An 18135-nucleotide genomic window follows, 5' to 3' on the forward strand; every position below is an offset into this window, starting at 1 on the left:
ATACCTCAGCTCAAAGAATTCAAGGCGTCGATCCCTGGCCTGGAATACAAAACCCTGTGTCACGTCCTAGTCATGCATCCCGAGATCAGAGTTATAAGACTCTCTTACGACCCCAGAGTCCTACGGCCTGGACTGCTTTGTCCCACGATTCGCGCGAACGTGTATTTCCCGATCCAGGAGCTGTGGTGCCCGCCTCAGACAGTCTCAACCTTACTGTCGGAGAATCAAAACTGGGACGAGCTATCTGCGATTACACTTGCGCCTGATTATGGGAGTGTTCTACCGGCACAGCATCAATGGGCTCAGTGGCTTGAGGACTGGAATATCTGCTTGCGTGTCATAGGCGGTCGCTCTCTGACACGCCTCAGATTGGTACTGGGAATCCCGGCTTGCCCGTTTCCTTCCAGCGCACCGGCCGTCTCTATCGGAAGCCTGCACGGGGTTGAACACCTGATCTTAGATGTGCGGCACAGTCCCCACCTAATGCATGAAGTACCGGTAAGTACGAACATCAGTGACGATTTCGTACCTACTCAGTCTTTGCTTCTAGGAATACCTGAAGGAATGGCTCTCTTCCCTTACAAGAGTACAGAGCGTCACTCTGGAAGGCCACCCCGAGCTTCGTGACACCAGCCTGGCAGCTTTCCTGAAGATGATGGTTGGCGCCAGAGCCGTAACATGTAGAGCATAGGCATATGAGACCTGGGCCTGATGGGCCCGGGCTTCGTCTGTAACATGCCTTATATCTTTTCCTTATTCCACAGAGAGAATCTGTTCGCTACCACCTTGTTATGTCTTCCAATATGTAGCTTATGACTACTTATGAATACGAAGTTCAACACAAACTGCAAGCAGGAGAGTGAGATGATACATCGAATCTCACCAAGCTTACAACAACTTGAAATGCAAAGGCGCATTCAAAGATATATTCCCAGGAGAGGTACATAACCATGGTGTGTATAGTGATATTACGGATGCAGTGGATGCGATACAAAATATATGAGCGTGTCAACCAAGCTGAAGTCTCTGGAAGCTGAGCGGAGCATGCTGGCGACTAAGGCAGTTCGGACAGTACTTAGCCTCTGCAGTCCCTACCCCAGTGAATCGATTGCCTGCGGAACTCCTCTCCAAGTCCAAGATTTTATGCTCGCAAAACTCGTCAGCGAGCAATTCCCTGAGACATGCGAGCTCGTCTCTCATACTTGGAAACGGCGACTTCCACTGCTCAGCTGTGGTCATTCATCGATTTGAGCTGGGAGAAACCAATAATGTTATGGCACCTCCGCAAGTGTGCTCTTGCCAATGGTATTATCTTTGCTGCTGCAGGTGGAATCAGCGGGAGACCTTGAACCTCAAGGAAGGTACAGTAGAGCTCGCAATTTCGCGTCTGCTTCTGCATTCCAAACTCAGCGGCACTGCGCGGTATGGCGCCACGTGTACCCAGCATTTATAAGTTCGCGTCGACTCAGCCGTCACCTTTCTTCAGGCCTTTTGGCCATGGAGGCCCCCATCTATTATTCCAAGTCTGAGTTCATAGAAACTGTAAGGCGATAGTACTCCAGCCGTAGTAGTGTCCATACTGACGCGTTTACAGGACACAGGCAACAAGGTTTCGCGACGCGCTACCATCGCTGGTCCCCAAAATATCATACTGGGCGGGAAGACCGTAATCTCTACGGGTGCTATCATTCGTGGCGACCTGAGGAGAACAGGGCCTGGACATGCTGTCGTGATCTCCCTCGGGAGGTACTGCCTGGTTGGGGAGGGTTGTGTGATGAGGTGAGTCGCTGAAGAAAATTTTCATGTGTTCGTTGGTCGATGTTGATCTTTTCAGGCCGCCGTATAAGACGTACCGCGGGAACTTTAACTACTACCCTATGAAGATAGGAGATCACGTTCATATCGGTGCCAACTCGGTTGTCGAGGCGGCTACTATAGGGAACCATGTTGAGATCGGTAAAAATTGTGTCATTGTTAGTGACCACTAGGTATCCTTTCTCTCCAAGTCGTAGTTGACCAGTCCTCGGTATCTAGGGAAAGTTTACCATCATCAAAGACTGCGCGAAGATTGCCGATAATACCGTGATTCCTCCGAATACTGTTATACCCGCTCTCTCGCACTTTGCCGGTTCGCCGGGGCGATATGTGGAGGACATGCCCGAGTCCACGATGGAAGTTGTTGAAGCACGAACTAAAGGATATTACCGACGCTTCATGCCGTTTGAAGGTCGGTAGTTTGCGTGGCTTTCACGAAAGCCTCCTACGGGCTGGACGAGATGTTCCCCTCAGTGAGATACCGGGCTGTAACAGAGTACGTGATTCGTTTCATGGGCGTCGGGATTATTACATATTACTGAGTGTCTTCGTAGGCTGTATGAAATCGTGAATCCCATGTTAGAGAGACACCACGTGCCTGATAGGATATGTTCACGATTCATTGTAGTTCTAATCCAGTCAAGTATGTCTTCTGGTAGTTACTGTCGACAACAGGGCACTGACATCTTGTCTTTCCACAGCTTATCACTTGTCCTGTTTTGGGCGGCGGCTTGCATGTGTTGTCCAGCGGCTACAGCTCAACGCTCATAGCTGTCGTTGATAATGTGAGTTTGTCCTCCAAGCCTGGTTTTTCATGATGAATATATGTTGCTGCGTTCTTTCGGAATTATCCTTGACGACACCCAACATTTTAACCCATGTCTTCTGAGCTTCGTATCGTTCGCCTTTTGTGTCCGACGCTAAATCAATTGCTGTAATCTAGGACTTCGGCCATGACACGGACGTAGATAGGATTGCTCTGATGACGCATTCAAGTAAGCGTCGTGTTTGTCACTGCATTGGGTCGTGAAGGGTTGCGAGTGCTGCATGATGCATCGATCTAATTATTAACCAGACTCTGATGTGCGTCAAAGACGTGGAGATGAGTCATGATCACCACCTTCTGATTCCGCAGTGGTTGCATTTTTGGTGGATGGCTGCTTGGCATTGACAACTGCTGACTCGATTACGGAAGTTCCTCAAGTGCTCTGCAAGGGTTGTGACCGGCGAAAGCTTCCCAGGTGAGTATCGTTTTCGCAATCGCTTCATTAACGAGATGAGAAAGCTTTCAACGGCGCACATATGCGTCTCCTATGGAGGCGTTGTGATGACCGTGAAATGTTATGTACCATCAAATTCTGAATTATATCTTGGTTACCCTCTGATTTAACTCTCCTACTGATATATCTATTTTATTAGTACTGTCGAGCGCGTCTTGTAGCCCGGCCGCACAGTCGGGTGGTCTGCGCTCGGGATGTTTTGTACCACTATTCAGTAACGTTGTGCTTGTACCTCATCGAGACGGCGCCTAGATTAGATGGGAGTCTGGACGCCTTCTCGATACGGTACAACACTGTCATGAGGACCTCCAACCTATCACTCGGTACCATCGAGCGAATGGCCAAAGCTGAAACTGCAATCCTGCGTACTTGCGCCGTACAGACCGCGAGTCTAGCATGTGTCGCAAGGTATTTCTGGACATTTCTGCCTGCTATCGGGAGGCGATAACGGCGATACCAGCGTATCCCTTTGGAAGGACAGGTCGTGCTTGTGCCAGGTGACTCTCCGGATTCGTCTGGGTCGTGCAAATGGGTGGGCAGAAACAATGACATCGCCGTCGGACCCCGGACAGCCGTGCCCACGGGGCGTTCTTGTGTGAGTGTTTCGCTTCATGTTGTGCTCGGACCCGGCTGCTTGAAGTGTCGATGTGACTCCAAATGAGTGTTTGCTTGGCAACCTGCGTGTTGCTTGCCATGCTTCGGCGTGGCCGGGCTGTACCGACGTGCCAGTGCCACTGTCAAACGTTGGATGGATGGGTCTTGTAGACGCTACACCCTGCACCTTTGGGCTAATCTGTCCCTCCAGGACAAGCTGGACATATCCATGTCTCCTTTCTGGTCCTTGCTACCTCTGACTTTGCCAGACTTACATTCTGCAGCGGAGCCTTATCCTCTCCGCGCTGGACGAGGGCTGAGACAAGCGTTCGGATTGAAAGAATAAAGGCTGCATCCTGTTATCTATATCCTGTATAGTCATCTCTGTAATGGAAGCTCGATTGTAATTAACGAGAAAATGCGATAACACTGATCAGGACCTGACGCAGGCCACGCTGTTGTGCGCTTCTCCAAATACCAGTAGAGCCCTCTGGCCTTATGTCAGCCTATTTCAGCCTGCTCAAGAGTAAGTCGTGCATTGGATTGTATTGGCTCTGCGTGCTGCCTTCGGCGTGGCAGGTCTCACACCCTCTTGCTCGCCTTAGGCTGTGCTTCCCCCGCGCTCTCCCTCGAAATCGTCTATGTCAATGGGGCAATGTCTAGTAGCTTTTGTCTTCATTCGGTAATATTATGTCAATGATTGGTCAAATTTATCAAAATGAGGTGCATTGTCGGTGAGCAGCGTGCAGCATCATTGTGCAGCCGGCGGGGCTAGGGGTGTCCGGGGTCCCGTTTGTGACGCCGAATGTTTTACAGCAGTCGCACGGCGCCGGGCATACATCTTTCGTCCTTACTATTAGGACTGGATTGAGCGGATCGCTACAGACAGCGTCCGACCGTCTTTCTCGCATCCACTTCCAACTTGCGACCGTTTGTTCGCCTGCTGGCAGGTCATATTTACGACCGACCCACGCGCGCGACGTACTCTATCTGACAAATCACCGCAAAAACCAAAAATTCGTGAGTCGTTGTCGATCAGCGGGCGTGCGGCCAATTGCTGACGATTTTTGGCGATTTTATTCTGTCTAGGATGAGCAAAGTTTCCTCCAGTTCACAATCGAAGATTCCTCCCCAACTTCCGTCAAAGTCAGCTTGGGCACGGGGACCCCCTCAAAGCACTTCGTCAGCTCCTTCACCGCGAACTCAGTCGCCCGCTCCATCGAGCGCAACCCCTCCAGCCACTGCGACCCATTCTAGACGTCCTAGTGCTCTCACTGGTCAGGGTGTGTCGATCAAGGATGGTGTATCTGTACCACGGAGTAGTGCTAGTGCCGTCAAGCAAGGTAAGACTGCCGGTAGAGATATCTTGCGCAAATGGGCTCATTTTTTCAACAGGTTCATCGGTTACCTTTGGATCGATAGACGACGCGTCATCGGCGCCCATCTCCTCCTCCCCCGCCAGTATACCGGCCATCAAGGCCGAAACCGTAAAATCGTTTGGCACGGTTCCCGCGTCGCCGTCAACGACACAGGCGAATGGCAAGTCGCCAGTAGGGTCCGTACGGACGGCCGCGAACGGCTCGTCAGGCGCGACACACGCGTCAAAGCCCATCAGCAAGGCCGACATATCCAAACTGTTCCAAAATCCGAGCTCGAATTCCTCGTCGCCCGCTGTATCATCGCCGCCTCCGACGTCCTCTCCCTCTGTAAGACCATCCTCGTTACCCCAGCAGACGCCGCCTCAAGGCCCGCAGCATCCGCCTTCACAGCCTTCGCAGCTAGGCGCCGGCTCGTATACCCCCTTTACACCAAGCGCACAATTTAGAACACCTACGACACCTGCTAATGGACCTGGCCAACCTCCTCGCTCGCCCGTGTCCTTCAGACCGATGACGAACGGGGCTGGGGGCGCTGGCGCTCGGCCGTCGACGGGTCCCACTTCTCCTCCCGGTCCTCCTCAGGCTATGCCCGCGGCTATGCCTAGCCCTCGTATGACCCCTCACCCGCACCCTGGGACACCTGCAGGTTTGCCGCCCGGTACACCCGTCGGCTGGCAGCCTTACTATGTAAGACTTATCTTTTTCCGTAGCGTTTCAGAGCAGACGAACTGATTTGGATACCTACAGTACTCGTACATGCCCGGACTCCCTCCGGAACACTACATGCCCCCGTACTCTCCCCATGGCCAGTGGCACATGCCGCCGCAAGGCTTTCCTCCTCAACAGCATCATCCGCAAAGCCACCTCTCTCATGCTCCTCCTGGTCCACCCGGGCCGCCCCATATTATGCCTATGTCTCCCCGTAATCCCCCTCCGCCACTCCAAGGGCCGGGCACCCCCACCCCTGCCCATGCCCTTCCCGCCCAACATCAACCCCCCTCGAGCAGCGCGAGCTCCATCTCCTCTCCTCCCGCGACCCCCGCTTCCCTCGGACCTGGGCCTCCCACCGGTAACGCGCGACTGAACACGGGTGCCAGCGCATTCGTGCCTAGACAGTCGAAGGTCGTGATCAAGGCCGCAGACGGCAAGGAGGTGGACTTGCAGGAGCTCAGGAAGCAACAGGCGCAGGCCGGAGGGCCCGTCGCGCCGCCGTCGCCTGCCCCCAGCCCGCGGCGCAACATCGTCCGCATGGAAACCGAAGAGGCGAAGAATAAGCGGCTTGCGGAGGAGCGCGAGAAGGAGAGGCTGAAGAAGGAGGAGGAGCGCAGGAAGAAGGAGGAAGCTGAGGAGAAGGAGAGGAAGGAGCGGGAAGAGGAGGAGCGGAAGAAGAGGGAGGAGGAGAAGGTGAGGCAGGAGGAGGCGCAGAAGAAGAAGGAGGAAGAGGCGCGGATACGCAAGGAGGCGGAGGAGGAGAAAGAGCGGATACGCAAGGAGGAAGAGGAGAAGGAGCGGTTGAAGAGGGAGGAGGAGGAGCGGATACGTAAGGATGAGGAAGAGAAGGAGCGCATCAAGAAGGAGGAGGAACGCGTGCGCCTCGAGGAGGAAGAGCGGATGCGCAAGGCTGAAGAGGAGGAACGGCTTCGTAAGGAGGAAGAAGAGAAGATGCGCAAGGAGGAGGCCGCGAAGGCTGAGCCTCAGCCGGCGGAAGAGGCCAACCCTCAGGAGCCGGAGATGGAAGATGGCGAGGTCAAAGAGGACGCTCCCGCTGCTCAAGAGAGCAAGGAGCCCAAAGATTCCAAGGCGAAGGAGCCCTTACGAATTGACACAGCCCTCTCTTCTCCAGACGTCAAGCGCCGTCCCGGACCTCTCGACCTATCTGGAGCCCGTCAGGCCACTATCCCGCAACCTCTGCCTTCCGCTCTCGCAACGGCTCGTATCATCGAGGACTTGGGTAGCGTCACGTACCCGGAGGGTATCCAGAGCCCCAAGCCTGAGCTCAACGCGAACGCGAAGGGGGGCAAGTTCAGGTTAGCTTTTTCTTCTTTTCGCTGGGTTTGCTTTCATCTGATGTAATTTATAATAGGTATGACCGTGACTTCTTGCTGCAATTCATGTCGATCTGCAAGGAGAAGCCAGATCATCTCCCGCCTTTGGACGCTATCGGATTGGAGCCCGTTGGTCCTGACCACTACATGACCCGAGGTGGCTCCGGGCGAGGTAACAGGTCCTCCTCGATGGGAACTCCTCCGCTTATGCGCCAAGCTTCTGTTGGCCTCGGTATCTCCAATTTCGGCAAGCCCGGTGGCTTCGCTATGGGTCAGTTTGCCACTCCGTCAAGCAAACTCTCGAGTGAGGAGCGTTTCGCCATGGCCAACAGTGGTCGGGGAGGTGCCGCTGGTGCGTCAGCGTTCGGTGGTCGTCCTCCTTCGATGTCGCGTACACCCAGTCAAGGCGGACCAGGGTCTGGCTCAGGACGTACTCGCAGCCATCGCGGGAACAAGAGACCAGAGAAGAATGCTGGAGGTCCCGGCGGTTCCTCAATGTCCTCGTTCCAGCACATGCAGCAGAATATGGGACCGCCGCTGGAGCCCGTCGCCCCACTTCAGTCGACTGCTAACCGCTGGACACCTAACAGTCTCACTCGCAAGCCGGTCAACGAGGACTCGCCGGAGATCGTGGACCGGAAAGTCCGTGGTTTGCTCAACAAGCTCACCATGGAGCGCTTCGAGTCTATTTCGAACCAGATCATCGACTGGGCGAACAAGTCCGAGAAGGAGAAGGACGGCCGTACGCTCATCCAGGTGATCCGTTTGGTCTTTGAGAAGGCGACTGACGAGGCTGCTTGGTCGGAGATGTACGCGCGCCTCTGCCGGAAGATGATGGAACAGATCAGCCCTAACGTCCAGGACGAAGGCATCCGGAACCCTGAAGGCAAACCTATAACCGGTGGTCAACTCTTCAGGAAGTACTTGCTCAACCGTTGTCAAGAGGATTTCGAGCGTGGATGGGCGGCCAAGGAGGCCTCTGCTGCCGCTGCGAAAGGTAAGGCTTCAGAGGACGCCGCCACGGCCGCTGCCAACGAAGGCAAGGAGGGTGATGAAGCTGCCCTATATTCTGAGGAGTACTATGCCGCTCAGAAGGCCAAGCGTCAGGGTCTCGGTCTCGTGAAGTTTATCGGCGAGCTGTTCAAGTTGCAGATGCTGACGGAGCGTATCATGCATGAGTGCATCAAGAAGCTCCTTAGCAACGTGGACAACCCTGAAGAGGAGGAGATTGAATCCTTGTGCCAACTGCTCACGACCATCGGCCAGATCCTCGATACGCCGCGAGCCAAGCAGTACATGGATATCTACTTCACCCGGATGAAAGAGCTGGCGAAGAACCCGAAGGTTTCGTCCCGTATGCAATTCATGTTGCAGGTGCGTCATCTTGATATGGTTGTTTCCGAGAATCGTCCTAATCATCTTCTCTTACTAGGATGTCATCGAACTGCGGGAGCGAAAATGGATTCCTCGAAACGCTCTGGCAGCTCCGACTACGATTGCCCAGGTCCATCAGCAGGTAAGTTATCTCTCAAGTTTTCCGGATCCGTGGCTCATCTCAACGCATCTGTCCCAGGCTGCAAGAGATCATGCTGTTGCCGAACGAGAGTCTGCCCAGAAGATGAACAACATGTCGCGTGGCGGTTCTCGTCGTGGTCAGGACCGAGGGGAGCAACAGCAAGCTGATGGATGGACGGCTGCTCGTCCGGCCAAGGCTGGTGACCTCTCTAACTTCGGGAAGATAAGCAAGCCGGCTACCATGACTTTCGGCCCCAGCGGTGTCTTTGCCGGGAAGAACAAGGAGAGTAAGCGGGACTCGACGATATCGCGGTCGGCATCCGGCAACATGTTCTCCATGCTCGAGAATGCTGAGGCTGCGCAGGCTGCGGCCAAGCCTAGTCGGCCCCCTAGTCGGAAACCCAGTGTCGACCTCTCACAGACAGGGCCACCGACTGAGCAACCGCAACAGCGAAGACGTCTTCAGCTACTGCCTCGATCTAAGCCTATACCTGGCGAGGATGCGAAAGACGAGACACCGTCTGCTTCCCGCGCTGGATCTGATGATGAGGAAGACGGTGCCGATGCAGGACCCTCCATGTCAGAGGAGGAGGCCAAGCGGAGGATCGGCGAGGACTTGCAGGAGTTCTTCGCCATTCGCGATCTGGACGAGGCCGAGCAATACTTCACGAAGCTTCCACAAGAGCATCGGTTCCGCCTGGTGGATGCATTGGTCACGAAGGCGATCGAGGCTAAGCAGGCTGACGCTGAGCTCGTTGCTGGTCTCTTCAGTCGCGCTGCTGAGAAGGGTCTGTGCACACCAGCCGCATTCGAAGAGGGCTTCATGCACACGGCCGAGTTTATTGATGATATCGCCGTCGATGCACCCAAGGCGCTGGATCTACTCGCCATCATGATGAAAGGAGCTGGTCTGGACAAGGAAGAAGAGCGGCGCGATCGCATTGTGAATAAATCCATGGACAAGGACAAGCTCATCTCGTTATTGTCATCATAGTAGATATCGCTGCGCATACTGTACATTAGCGTTTATTTTATTAGGCTCTCTTTCTGTTGCATTTTCATCGTCGTGTTTCATCTGCAGTGGTCTTTCACTTCACGCTTTCAATATATTCATTCTTGGCTCTAGGCCAGCGTGTACTTACACTCGCGATTACACTTGGCTGTCTCGTAGATTCAGTCCTCAGGCATGGGTTGGCTCGCGCTATGTAGGTATGTTTCTGTCGTTGCTAATGATTTAGTGGACGTGATGCGTCAATGTCATCCTGAAAGGCTGCTCGCCTGCGAGGAGTCTAAGGCTCCCTTTCTAATCATCATATGACAGCTTCAATGCTGGACCTTGGACATCGTAGGTGGCCGTTGCCGCTATCGAACAGAGCTCAGACATCTTAATATTGACAGGTCTATTCTAGTGCGCCTCGAATTTGCAAATTCGGGGGGTCGTAGGACCTTCAAGCCAATCATGTCTCTTGATTAGTCCCTGTGTACGTCCACTATTGAATGGAGGCCAAGCTGCGCAAGAGATTGACCTACACAGGCGGAGCCAATCCCCTGTACATAGAGGTCATCGGACGGACGCCAGGAGTGCCCCTTTGCTTTGCTTCAATCCGTCGTTCGTCATGCTCGACCGGCTGAAGAGCATTTTGTCGAAAAGGTCGGGGCCAAATGGCGAGGGCACGAGCCTTGGATTCAAGCTGTCCTTGATGGCCGCGCTGTGTATACCGGTCATCCTAGAGACACTTGACTACACTGGCAAGTACCACCTTTATTGGCTGGGCTTAAGGACTTCACACCTTTAATTTCTTAGTCGTGGCCACCGCCCAGCCCCACATCGCCGTAAGTCCATAAAACCTGAAGTCTTCCTCTACTACAATGTAACACTGTGTAACATATAGTCAGTATACAACCGGCTCGATCTCCAGAGGTAGGCCGCAGTTCCTACACACATTCCAAAACTATACGGAGTACCGCCCGCTCGTAGCAACAGGCGTGCGCGCTGCTTGGCTACTGCATTAAGTTCACTTCAAAGGCTTTGGCTTTAGTGGTGTACAGAGAACACCATGTCTCTCCCGTGCTTGCGTTCGGGCGATTGGTGATCCCGTACATTTCCCCAAACTGCTTAGATTGACTTGTCGTACACTCACTTGTCCACAGTTATATTGGGACAGCTTACCTCCTGTCATCAACCGTGTTTATCCCCTTCTTCGGCTCCTTGGCCGATATCTATGGCCGGCATCCAGCCCTGCAACTATCCTTGCTATTTTTCACCGTCGGCAGCGCCCTCAGTACAGGTGCGAACAGCATGCCTATGATGCTTGCGGGGCGAGGCATTGCCGGGATAGGCGCGGCAGGTTTGACTGCTGTACGATTACTTGTCATTCACGACTCGAGCAGGGCGCTCAAGGATGATCTAGGTTGTCCGTATCATCCTGGCGGACTCGAGGTCGCTCGATGACAATAACTGGCAGATGTCCATTCTCATGGTCCTCTACTCCATCGGTTACTGCATTGGCCCTGTCATCGGCGGCGCGCTCATCGCCGTCTCCTTCCGCTGGATATTCGCTATCAAGTAAGTAGTCGGACCCTCCCGACGCCTCTGCTTGCAGGCTGATTTCTTCACCCAGCCTACCCGCATGCGTCGTAGCAAGCGCCGTCGGCTTCCTCCTCCTGCGCAAAAAGACCAAGAAGGGCCGGGCGTCCCAGCAGCTGCCTCACAGCACCGCCGACATGGAGACCTGGTTCGACAAGCTCATGCGCATCGACTGGATCGGCTCCACGCTCTTCATGGGCGGCGGCATCCTGCTCCTGCTCGCGTTGAACTGGGGGTCCACCGAGAGCTGGTCGTCCGCGCAAGTCATCGCGTGCTTCGTCGTCGGCGGGCTGCTCTTCGTCGCATGTGCGGCGTACGAGCTCGTGCTGGAGCGGTACAGGCTGCGCGAGAGCGCCGCGCCGCCGCCGCTCAGGATGCTCTTGGCGGACCCGCTCGTGCCGATGGAGGTCCTCCGCTCGTACGACGTCTGTGCGGTGCTGTACTCGTGCTTCGTGCAGGGGATGGTGATGATGGTCATGTTCTACTTTGTCGCGATTTTCATGGTGATTGTGACGGGCCTCTCGCCGACTCAGGCGGGTGTGCAGCTCATTTACTTTGCTCCTGGAATGGTCAGTCTGTTAGCGCGGTTGTCGGTTGTATGAGGCTCAATCCTTCCTCCTCCGATGTAGGGCGCCGGATCGATGATATCCATATGGATCACCAAAGTGACTCGTAAGGCACGTAGCGATCCTTCCTGCCTGACTTTGCTTAATTTACGATGGCCTTTGATTAGCCCAGCCGCTCAGTCGTAATCGGCAGCATTATTACCACGGTAGGCCTCGGCCTCGTGTCAATGGCGGTCGAGCAGAATAAGCAGCATCTAGTCGACGGGTGGGTGACCTGCGACTTCTCAGGCTGGAACGATGACTCATCCATTAGGATACTCAGGTTCATGGTGATGACCGGTGCCGGCGTAGGGCTCTGCCTCTCGTCCGCTGTCGTGCACGTCCGGTTCTCGCAGCCGGACGAGCGGCAGGCGGTCGTCACGGCGCTCACGCTCTTCGTGCGTGCCCTGCTCTCCTCCTCCTTGTCCCTCCTCACATCTCCTCTCGCACCAGATGCGCTCGTTCGGGGGCACCGTCGGCCTCGCGCAGTGCGGCGCGGTCATGAACGCCAAAGTGTCGTCGCACATCGCGCACGCGATCATATCCGGGCAGCTCGATCCCGCGGCGCTCGGCGGGGCGTCGCTGGACACGAGCGGGGGGCTGTCGAGCGTGCAGGGCATCGACGCGCTGCCCGCGGCGGCGCAGGCGGTCGTGAAGCGCGCGTTCGCGGTCGGGACGCAGTACAGCTTCATCTCGCTGGTGCCGTGGGGGGGCATCGCGGTTGTGCTTGCGCTGTTTTTGCGCCCGATACCGGATACGGATAAGGAGAGGAGGGACGCGGCGGCGGAGGCTAAGGAAGGGGAGAAGGAAGGGGATGAGGAGACACCGGCAAAGGGAAGCGAGAAGAGTGCCGAGCAGAAGCCGGTGGGATGGGGTGAGGAGGGTGTCGACGAAGAGAAGCCGAAGGAGGTAAACAAGGCACAGCCTGAAGTGAGGAGGGACGACCTTCAGGCGCCGGTTTAAACACCATACCTCTGCGTAGAACCTTTTCTTGGGATTTAAATCATGATCACGACCATTGGCAGCTCAGTCATCACCCGTACGATAAAGCAGTACTCATACACACAAATTTATAATTACCTTCTTTAGTCGCGCCTCCCCACTATGGTTTCTACTCATCTTCCACTTGTGAAAGACTTGCGTTTGTCTGCTTAGGCTCCAAACCCCACCCTGTCCAACGATCCCTCACGTCGGCCTTGCCCTCCGGTACTTTCACACCCCAAGTAATAGCATAATGACCCAGCACGAGCTCCAGCTCTTCAATCTCATCCAGCATCTCAAATCTCGATATTCTGGGACGCGCACGTCTATCAGCGGTGCTTATGCAACGAGGGATGAGCTTACCGTTCAGCCTCTTCACGGCTGATGTACGCCCGCCGGATGTCACGCAGCGTCAACGCGCGAGACATGGTGAAGCCGTGCTGGAGGAATCGGGCGGGGAGCGAGGCCTCCGTTGGGTAAGGGACCGCGCCTGGAAGAGAAACTCCGCGGGCCTATAATATGCAAGCGTCAGCTGGGGAGAGATCACCGCAAAGTCGCGCTTACCCTGAGGTTCTCGTGCATGACTTTCCCGAAGGAGTCCTGCAGGCCGAACATTTCATAGACGATCCCGCCGAGGATGCCGGAGCATTGGTCGACGAACCACTGGATGAGCGCGTGCGAGGCCTCGGGGGACATGTACACGAGGACGCATTCGAAGAGAAGGAGGGTCGGCAGGGAGGGGGATAGGAGGGAGAGCAGGGGCGCGAGGGTCTCTGAAGGTGGCTGGCGGAGGTCGGCGGGTAGGAGGTGGTAGATGGGCGAATGCAGAGCCGTGCCACCGCTCCCTGGAGCAATTGCAATGAGTAGATCTTTACAGAAAAATTGCGAGAACACGCACCCAGCTTGATGTCTTCGGGCGAACCGAGAACGGCGCTGAGGTCCCTGCTCTTCTTGATCGCCATCGCCTTCTTGGTCGTCACCTCGGCGAAATCAACCTCGAGATATTTCGCTAGCCGCCCCTTCCTGGGACCCGTCTTCCTATACATCATTGGAACCAAGACTCAGCAGCCACGCGAAGTGAACCACTAACCTCGATCCTCCAGAACCGCGTGTCACTCCCCGCACCCAGGCTGACGACCTGCGCCTTCACGCCGTCCTCCTGGGCGAGGTCGAGCCAGCGGTTGACGAGCTCGTCGATGCCCTCCGATCGGACGTACGTGCCGACATTGGTCAGCGGCGGGCGGGGCTGCTGCAAGTGTGCGCGCGGGACGAGCGCCTTGACGAAGGGGTCGTGGAGGTAGCCTTTCTGCACGGCGGAGAGGCGGGCACCGGCGGCGTCAGTGTCGGTCTGGCGGATGGCGGCGTCGGCGTCGCGAGCGTTGGCAGGGGGATACATGCTTGGGAGAGTGCGACGAACGCGAGACTTGGAAGGCCCAGCAGGATTTCCGCCACCGGTAAGGCGTTGAATCTAAAGTCAGCGGCGTTGCGGTCATTACTGCATTTGGGAGGTGCGTGCGAAAACCGAGGGCTTGCACCGAAGATTCACGGCCAATTTCCGCCACCGTCATCTCTGCCGACGCCAACGAGGCCTCTGCCAACGACTCCCAGCCATGGCTCTACCAATGGTGGCTCCAGTATTCCCTGCAGGGAGGGAGCCTCTTCCCCCAGGCATATCGGAGGAGGAACGACAACAGATGGAACAGATGAAGAAATGGCAGAACGTCATGACCTCCGGCATGGAGTCCTGCGTGGTCAAAACCGCGATCGCGGGCGGCGGTGGTAAGTGCAGCGATCCTTGCAGCACGCGCGGTATGGAATGTCGTTTGTAGAAATAGTTTCTTGCATGTAGGGTTTGCGCTGGGCGGGTTGTTCTCGCTCATGCAGGCGTCGTTCGCGTACGAAGATCCTATCCTGAGGCAGCAAGCGCAAGCAGGGTGGAGTCAGAAGCAGAAGGCGGCGGAGGTGTTCAAGGAGATGGGAAGGAATATGTGGAGGAGCGGAAAGGGTTTTGGTAAGGTGGGTGCGCTATTTGCGGGCATCGAGTGTGTGATCGAATCGGTGAGTATGCTGTCCTGGCGTATCAATCGGAGTGTTTAACCATGTCACGTTAGTATCGCGCTAGAAACGACATGGTCAACCCTGTTGCAGCGGGGTTCGTGGCGGGAGGCATTCTTGCGCGAAATTCAGGGCCGAAGGCCGTTCTTGGAGGTGGGCTGGCGTTTGCGGCTTTCTCAGCAGCTATAGATCTGTTCCTGAGAAGGGAGACACCTGAGTACGTCCATAGTCGTTGTTCCTGCTGTAGCCTCGTTGCTCACACCTTTTTCTCCAGGGAGGACTAGACTTCAATTTTGCACTTAATTTATCACCGTATATTGATTACATGGTCTCATACCGTCTAATTGCAACACCCATCTCTTTTGGACTTCTGGACGTCTGAAGGACTTCAAATTTTGTTTGCGTCTGCAACGTTCTATCTGCCTTGACTGGCTCCCAACATTCATGACATTAATGATGTCCCTCTACCTATCTGCTTGGGTTTCAGCACGAACTTACACAAGGTCCTCCCTACTACCGCTCAGGAGCTATGCAAGTGCTGTTCTGTGCTCTCTCCGGAGAAACGTTACCAGATTGTTCCGGTATGATTCTTGCACCTTTTTCTCTGCTGCTGAACGATGCTCCAGCCACAGAGGAGCGAGGCTACCTTCCAGGATGTAGTCACGTAACGCATCACACCGTGAGAATCCATGGGGGGCCATTTTGGTTGACTGGACGCGCCGGACTGTGTTCATTTACGACCAGCACCTGCTGCCTGTCTGCTGTCTTGCGGCATAGTCCCTCGTTTCTTGCGTGCTTTCTCCCGTACAACACATAAGGACCACCTCGCTCGTTTCAGTGGTTCCGCTCTCCTTTGACGACAGTCGTTTATCCCAGAAGAAAAGACAAAAGACTTATCAGCCATGGTCTCCGCATCAGCCGCCCTCTCTAGTCTTTCGCTCGCGATTGCCGCGCTTTCCCCTTCTTCTAACAACCTCGCGGCCGCGGCCGCGTCGCAATCCGGCGCGCTGACGTCGCTCAAGTACACGAACGTCGGCGGGTCTGGCTCGTACCAGCAGGTCACCAACATGCTGCCGGGCACCTTCCCGACGTGCGACGTCAACCCGTCGTGCATCCAGCAGCCGAAGCAGATCTCGGGCAACCTCGCGCCGTTTAACGAGGATCTGACGATGGTCTTTCGCGGACCCATGAACCTGCACAATATCGCTGTCTATCAGCCCGGAAACTCCACTGGCGCCACTTGGTCGCAAGTGAGCTCGTGGGCTGCTGGTGGCTCTGGCTCGAACCTTGTGTTCATGAACAACAAGGGCGGGTCGACGAGCGGTGAATGGTCGAGTACGTGTGAAGCTCCATGGTGTGCCTGGAAGATCTTGCTGACGCGGGTCGTTATTCTTAGTCTGCGGCGGTTCTAGTCAGTCCTACGCCAACGGTGCGTTCACCGATGCTGCCGCTTCTCCCAGTGCAAGCACCTACACCGGTAATCTCCCCGACGGTCAGGAAGTGGTGCGTACCTCTGGTCTTGTCACCAATTCAGGACATTATGTCTGACTACTCTGCTCTAATCTTAGAACATCATGACTTCAACTGCGTGCACGTCCTCCACCTGTGACGGATTCTTCCGCGGGACCGCCAACCTGGGCTGGGCCGACTCCAAGATGTTCGTCATGGAGGTCGAGATGCCCTCGGGCGGGTCGACGCCCCCCGCCATCTGGGCGCTGAACGGTCAAATCGTGCGCAGCGCCCAGTACGGCTGCAACTGCCGCGGGCAGGGCTCGCCCGGCGGCTGCGGCGAGCTCGACGTCGTCGAGGTCATCAGCGGGCAGGACCAGAACCAGGGCATCTCGGAAATCTACTCGTTCAAGGGCGCGACGGGCACGGGCAGCGACGCGTTCTTCTCGCGCCCCGCGAGCGGCACCGCGACGTACGCGGTTATCTTCGACGTCAAGACCGACCAGATTGCGATCCAGCACTGGGACAGCTTCGATTTCTCGACGGGCTCGGTGACCCGGAGTGAGATCGACGGGTACTTGAATGCTGGCGGTAAGGTCGTGTCGTTCCAGCAGTCGAGCTCGAAGCGCAGCGCGCGCCCGCATAACTGGCTGAAGCGCCGCAATTTCTGAGTGTCCTTGATGTTTTGACGTCCCTGCTGTATGACTAACTTATTCATAACTCTCTCCTGCTCACGGTTGCTGTTCATCACTCTGTGTTTGCGCTAGTCGCAGTAGTTGTATCGGTGGTCTCGCCTATCTAGCTGGTCCGAAGGCGAGCTTGTGTATCCGTTCTTATGCTCTTGTTCACGTTGTATCTAGGATAGGATGGATGTATGGAATACATCACAGTGCTATGTGATCTGGTCGGGCAGAAATTAACTTTGTAGTGCACATGGGCATCAACGTGCGTTGGACTGCAACAGAACGGCTAATTACTTGCTTGACTGCGACGGTGGTACGGAAGCGCCGGACCAGGACCCCGTGCACACCTTACAGCAGACCAGCATTTGTGAGTGCTTGAGTTCCACCTCATCATGTTACTTAACCTAGCGAGATTGCGGTTATATCATGTTTATACGTTCGAGGTCGTCTATCGCAGCGTGTTATGGACGATCTCGAGTGTAGGAGCTTGGTGTAACTCAACTCGGTAGCCGCTTCAAAGGGCTCAAGGTAAGTATCGATTGATATTTTCCATATTTGCCCTTGAAACGCGTCTGCATAACCTCTGGCTCATACGTCTGGAAATTCCCCGTACTCGAATCCTATGTGTGGTATGCCTATCTACTGCACAACCTCACTGGCACTCATACGCACATACACTGAGAACCCATTGCCATCAAGGTAGCCTTCCAACTTTGACGCCAGTGTACAATTTTGACGTTGCAGGACACTTTCCTGGTATTGTAGCTGCCTGGTGACGAGGGAAGTAAGATCAGCAGTCTCCTGGGCCCGTTGTCCGTAAGAGGTGTCTCCTGCCCTTAGCTCAACATCCGGCGCCATTCTCTCTCGTCCGGGAAAACTGGTGCGTAATATTGGAGGACTCCGCTTGATGCGAGCTCTTTATACATACTCCACTGCAGTTTTACACAGGCTCCACCCCTTTGATTCTCCTTTGTGTGGTATGTTTGCACGAAATATCGCCAGAGAGCGCCGACTTTTCACCATTGTTGGCTTGTAGCGTCGCGCATGTTGGCAGACATGTATTAGAACATGCATGCATTCACCGAGAGGTATCATGGGTCCCATGCTGCAATTACCATTTGAGACCAAATGTAGGTCCGGCCGGCCA

General features: G+C 55.3%; 6 protein-coding genes across 6 annotated transcripts; 5 read left to right on the top strand and 1 right to left on the bottom strand.

Annotated features, from left to right (window-relative positions):
• The first annotated feature begins 1484 nt into the window (after nucleotides 1-1484).
• On the top strand, nucleotides 1485-3331 carry GLOTRDRAFT_61045 (dynactin, subunit p25). Its single transcript, XM_007868148.1, has 8 exons — nucleotides 1485-1542; nucleotides 1595-1779; nucleotides 1835-1973; nucleotides 2035-2311; nucleotides 2370-2458; nucleotides 2517-2600; nucleotides 2759-3056; nucleotides 3235-3331. The coding sequence occupies exons 1-4, from the start codon at nucleotides 1498-1500 to the stop codon at nucleotides 2233-2235; spliced, it is 570 nt and encodes a 189-aa protein (XP_007866339.1). The 5' UTR covers nucleotides 1485-1497; the 3' UTR covers nucleotides 2236-2311; nucleotides 2370-2458; nucleotides 2517-2600; nucleotides 2759-3056; nucleotides 3235-3331.
• Nucleotides 3332-4551: 1220 nt separating this feature from the next.
• GLOTRDRAFT_61048 (uncharacterized protein) lies at nucleotides 4552-9877 on the top strand. The gene is made up of 7 exons (XM_007868149.1): nucleotides 4552-4709; nucleotides 4779-5032; nucleotides 5085-5755; nucleotides 5816-7095; nucleotides 7152-8487; nucleotides 8546-8629; nucleotides 8687-9877. The coding sequence occupies exons 2-7, from the start codon at nucleotides 4780-4782 to the stop codon at nucleotides 9620-9622; spliced, it is 4560 nt and encodes a 1519-aa protein (XP_007866340.1). The 5' UTR covers nucleotides 4552-4709; nucleotide 4779; the 3' UTR covers nucleotides 9623-9877.
• A 367-nt stretch (nucleotides 9878-10244) lies between these two features.
• Nucleotides 10245-12783, top strand: GLOTRDRAFT_138814 (MFS general substrate transporter; the record flags this gene model as incomplete). Its single annotated transcript, XM_007868150.1, has 11 exons — nucleotides 10245-10381; nucleotides 10433-10461; nucleotides 10521-10549; nucleotides 10607-10725; nucleotides 10780-10987; nucleotides 11040-11194; nucleotides 11250-11784; nucleotides 11845-11880; nucleotides 11949-12046; nucleotides 12104-12218; nucleotides 12274-12783. The coding sequence occupies 11 exons, from the start codon at nucleotides 10245-10247 to the stop codon at nucleotides 12781-12783; spliced, it is 1971 nt and encodes a 656-aa protein (XP_007866341.1).
• GLOTRDRAFT_121431 (leucine carboxyl methyltransferase) lies at nucleotides 12563-14197 on the bottom strand (the record flags this gene model as incomplete). Its single annotated transcript, XM_007868151.1, has 5 exons — nucleotides 12563-13112; nucleotides 13165-13313; nucleotides 13366-13646; nucleotides 13700-13835; nucleotides 13892-14197. 5 exons carry the CDS (start codon nucleotides 14195-14197, stop codon nucleotides 12932-12934), a joined length of 1053 nt encoding a protein of 350 aa, XP_007866342.1. The 3' UTR covers nucleotides 12563-12931.
• Nucleotides 14198-14352: 155 nt separating this feature from the next.
• Nucleotides 14353-15246, top strand: GLOTRDRAFT_61059 (Tim17-domain-containing protein). The gene is made up of 4 exons (XM_007868152.1): nucleotides 14353-14580; nucleotides 14651-14859; nucleotides 14913-15073; nucleotides 15131-15246. The coding sequence occupies exons 1-4, from the start codon at nucleotides 14412-14414 to the stop codon at nucleotides 15138-15140; spliced, it is 549 nt and encodes a 182-aa protein (XP_007866343.1). The 5' UTR covers nucleotides 14353-14411; the 3' UTR covers nucleotides 15141-15246.
• Nucleotides 15247-15758: 512 nt separating this feature from the next.
• Nucleotides 15759-16976, top strand: GLOTRDRAFT_105951 (uncharacterized protein; the record flags this gene model as incomplete). The annotated part of the gene is made up of 3 exons (XM_007868153.1): nucleotides 15759-16191; nucleotides 16253-16359; nucleotides 16425-16976. The coding sequence occupies 3 exons, from the start codon at nucleotides 15759-15761 to the stop codon at nucleotides 16974-16976; spliced, it is 1092 nt and encodes a 363-aa protein (XP_007866344.1).
• Nucleotides 16977-18135: the final 1159 nt, after the last annotated feature.

This window comes from Gloeophyllum trabeum (assembly GCF_000344685.1).
Source record: "Gloeophyllum trabeum ATCC 11539 unplaced genomic scaffold GLOTRscaffold_00007, whole genome shotgun sequence".
In the NCBI taxonomy this organism is placed as follows: domain Eukaryota; kingdom Fungi; phylum Basidiomycota; class Agaricomycetes; order Gloeophyllales; family Gloeophyllaceae; genus Gloeophyllum; species Gloeophyllum trabeum.

Coding starts and splice junctions, on each gene's coding strand:
- GLOTRDRAFT_61045 (XM_007868148.1), top strand. CDS start 1,498: ATGGAGGCCCCCATCTATTATTCCAAGTCTGAGTTCATAGAAACT. Junction 1,543..1,594: donor AGTCTGAGTTCATAGAAACT/GTAAGGCGATAG, acceptor ACGCGTTTACAG/GACACAGGCAACAAGGTTTC. Junction 1,780..1,834: donor GGGGAGGGTTGTGTGATGAG/GTGAGTCGCTGA, acceptor TGATCTTTTCAG/GCCGCCGTATAAGACGTACC.
- GLOTRDRAFT_61048 (XM_007868149.1), top strand. CDS start 4,780: ATGAGCAAAGTTTCCTCCAGTTCACAATCGAAGATTCCTCCCCAACTT. Junction 7,096..7,151: donor GCGAAGGGGGGCAAGTTCAG/GTTAGCTTTTTC, acceptor AATTTATAATAG/GTATGACCGTGACTTCTTGC. Junction 8,488..8,545: donor GTATGCAATTCATGTTGCAG/GTGCGTCATCTT, acceptor TTCTCTTACTAG/GATGTCATCGAACTGCGGGA.
- GLOTRDRAFT_61059 (XM_007868152.1), top strand. CDS start 14,412: ATGGCTCTACCAATGGTGGCTCCAGTATTCCCTGCAGGGAGGGAGCCT. Junction 14,581..14,650: donor CGCGATCGCGGGCGGCGGTG/GTAAGTGCAGCG, acceptor TCTTGCATGTAG/GGTTTGCGCTGGGCGGGTTG. Junction 14,860..14,912: donor TCGAGTGTGTGATCGAATCG/GTGAGTATGCTG, acceptor ATGTCACGTTAG/TATCGCGCTAGAAACGACAT.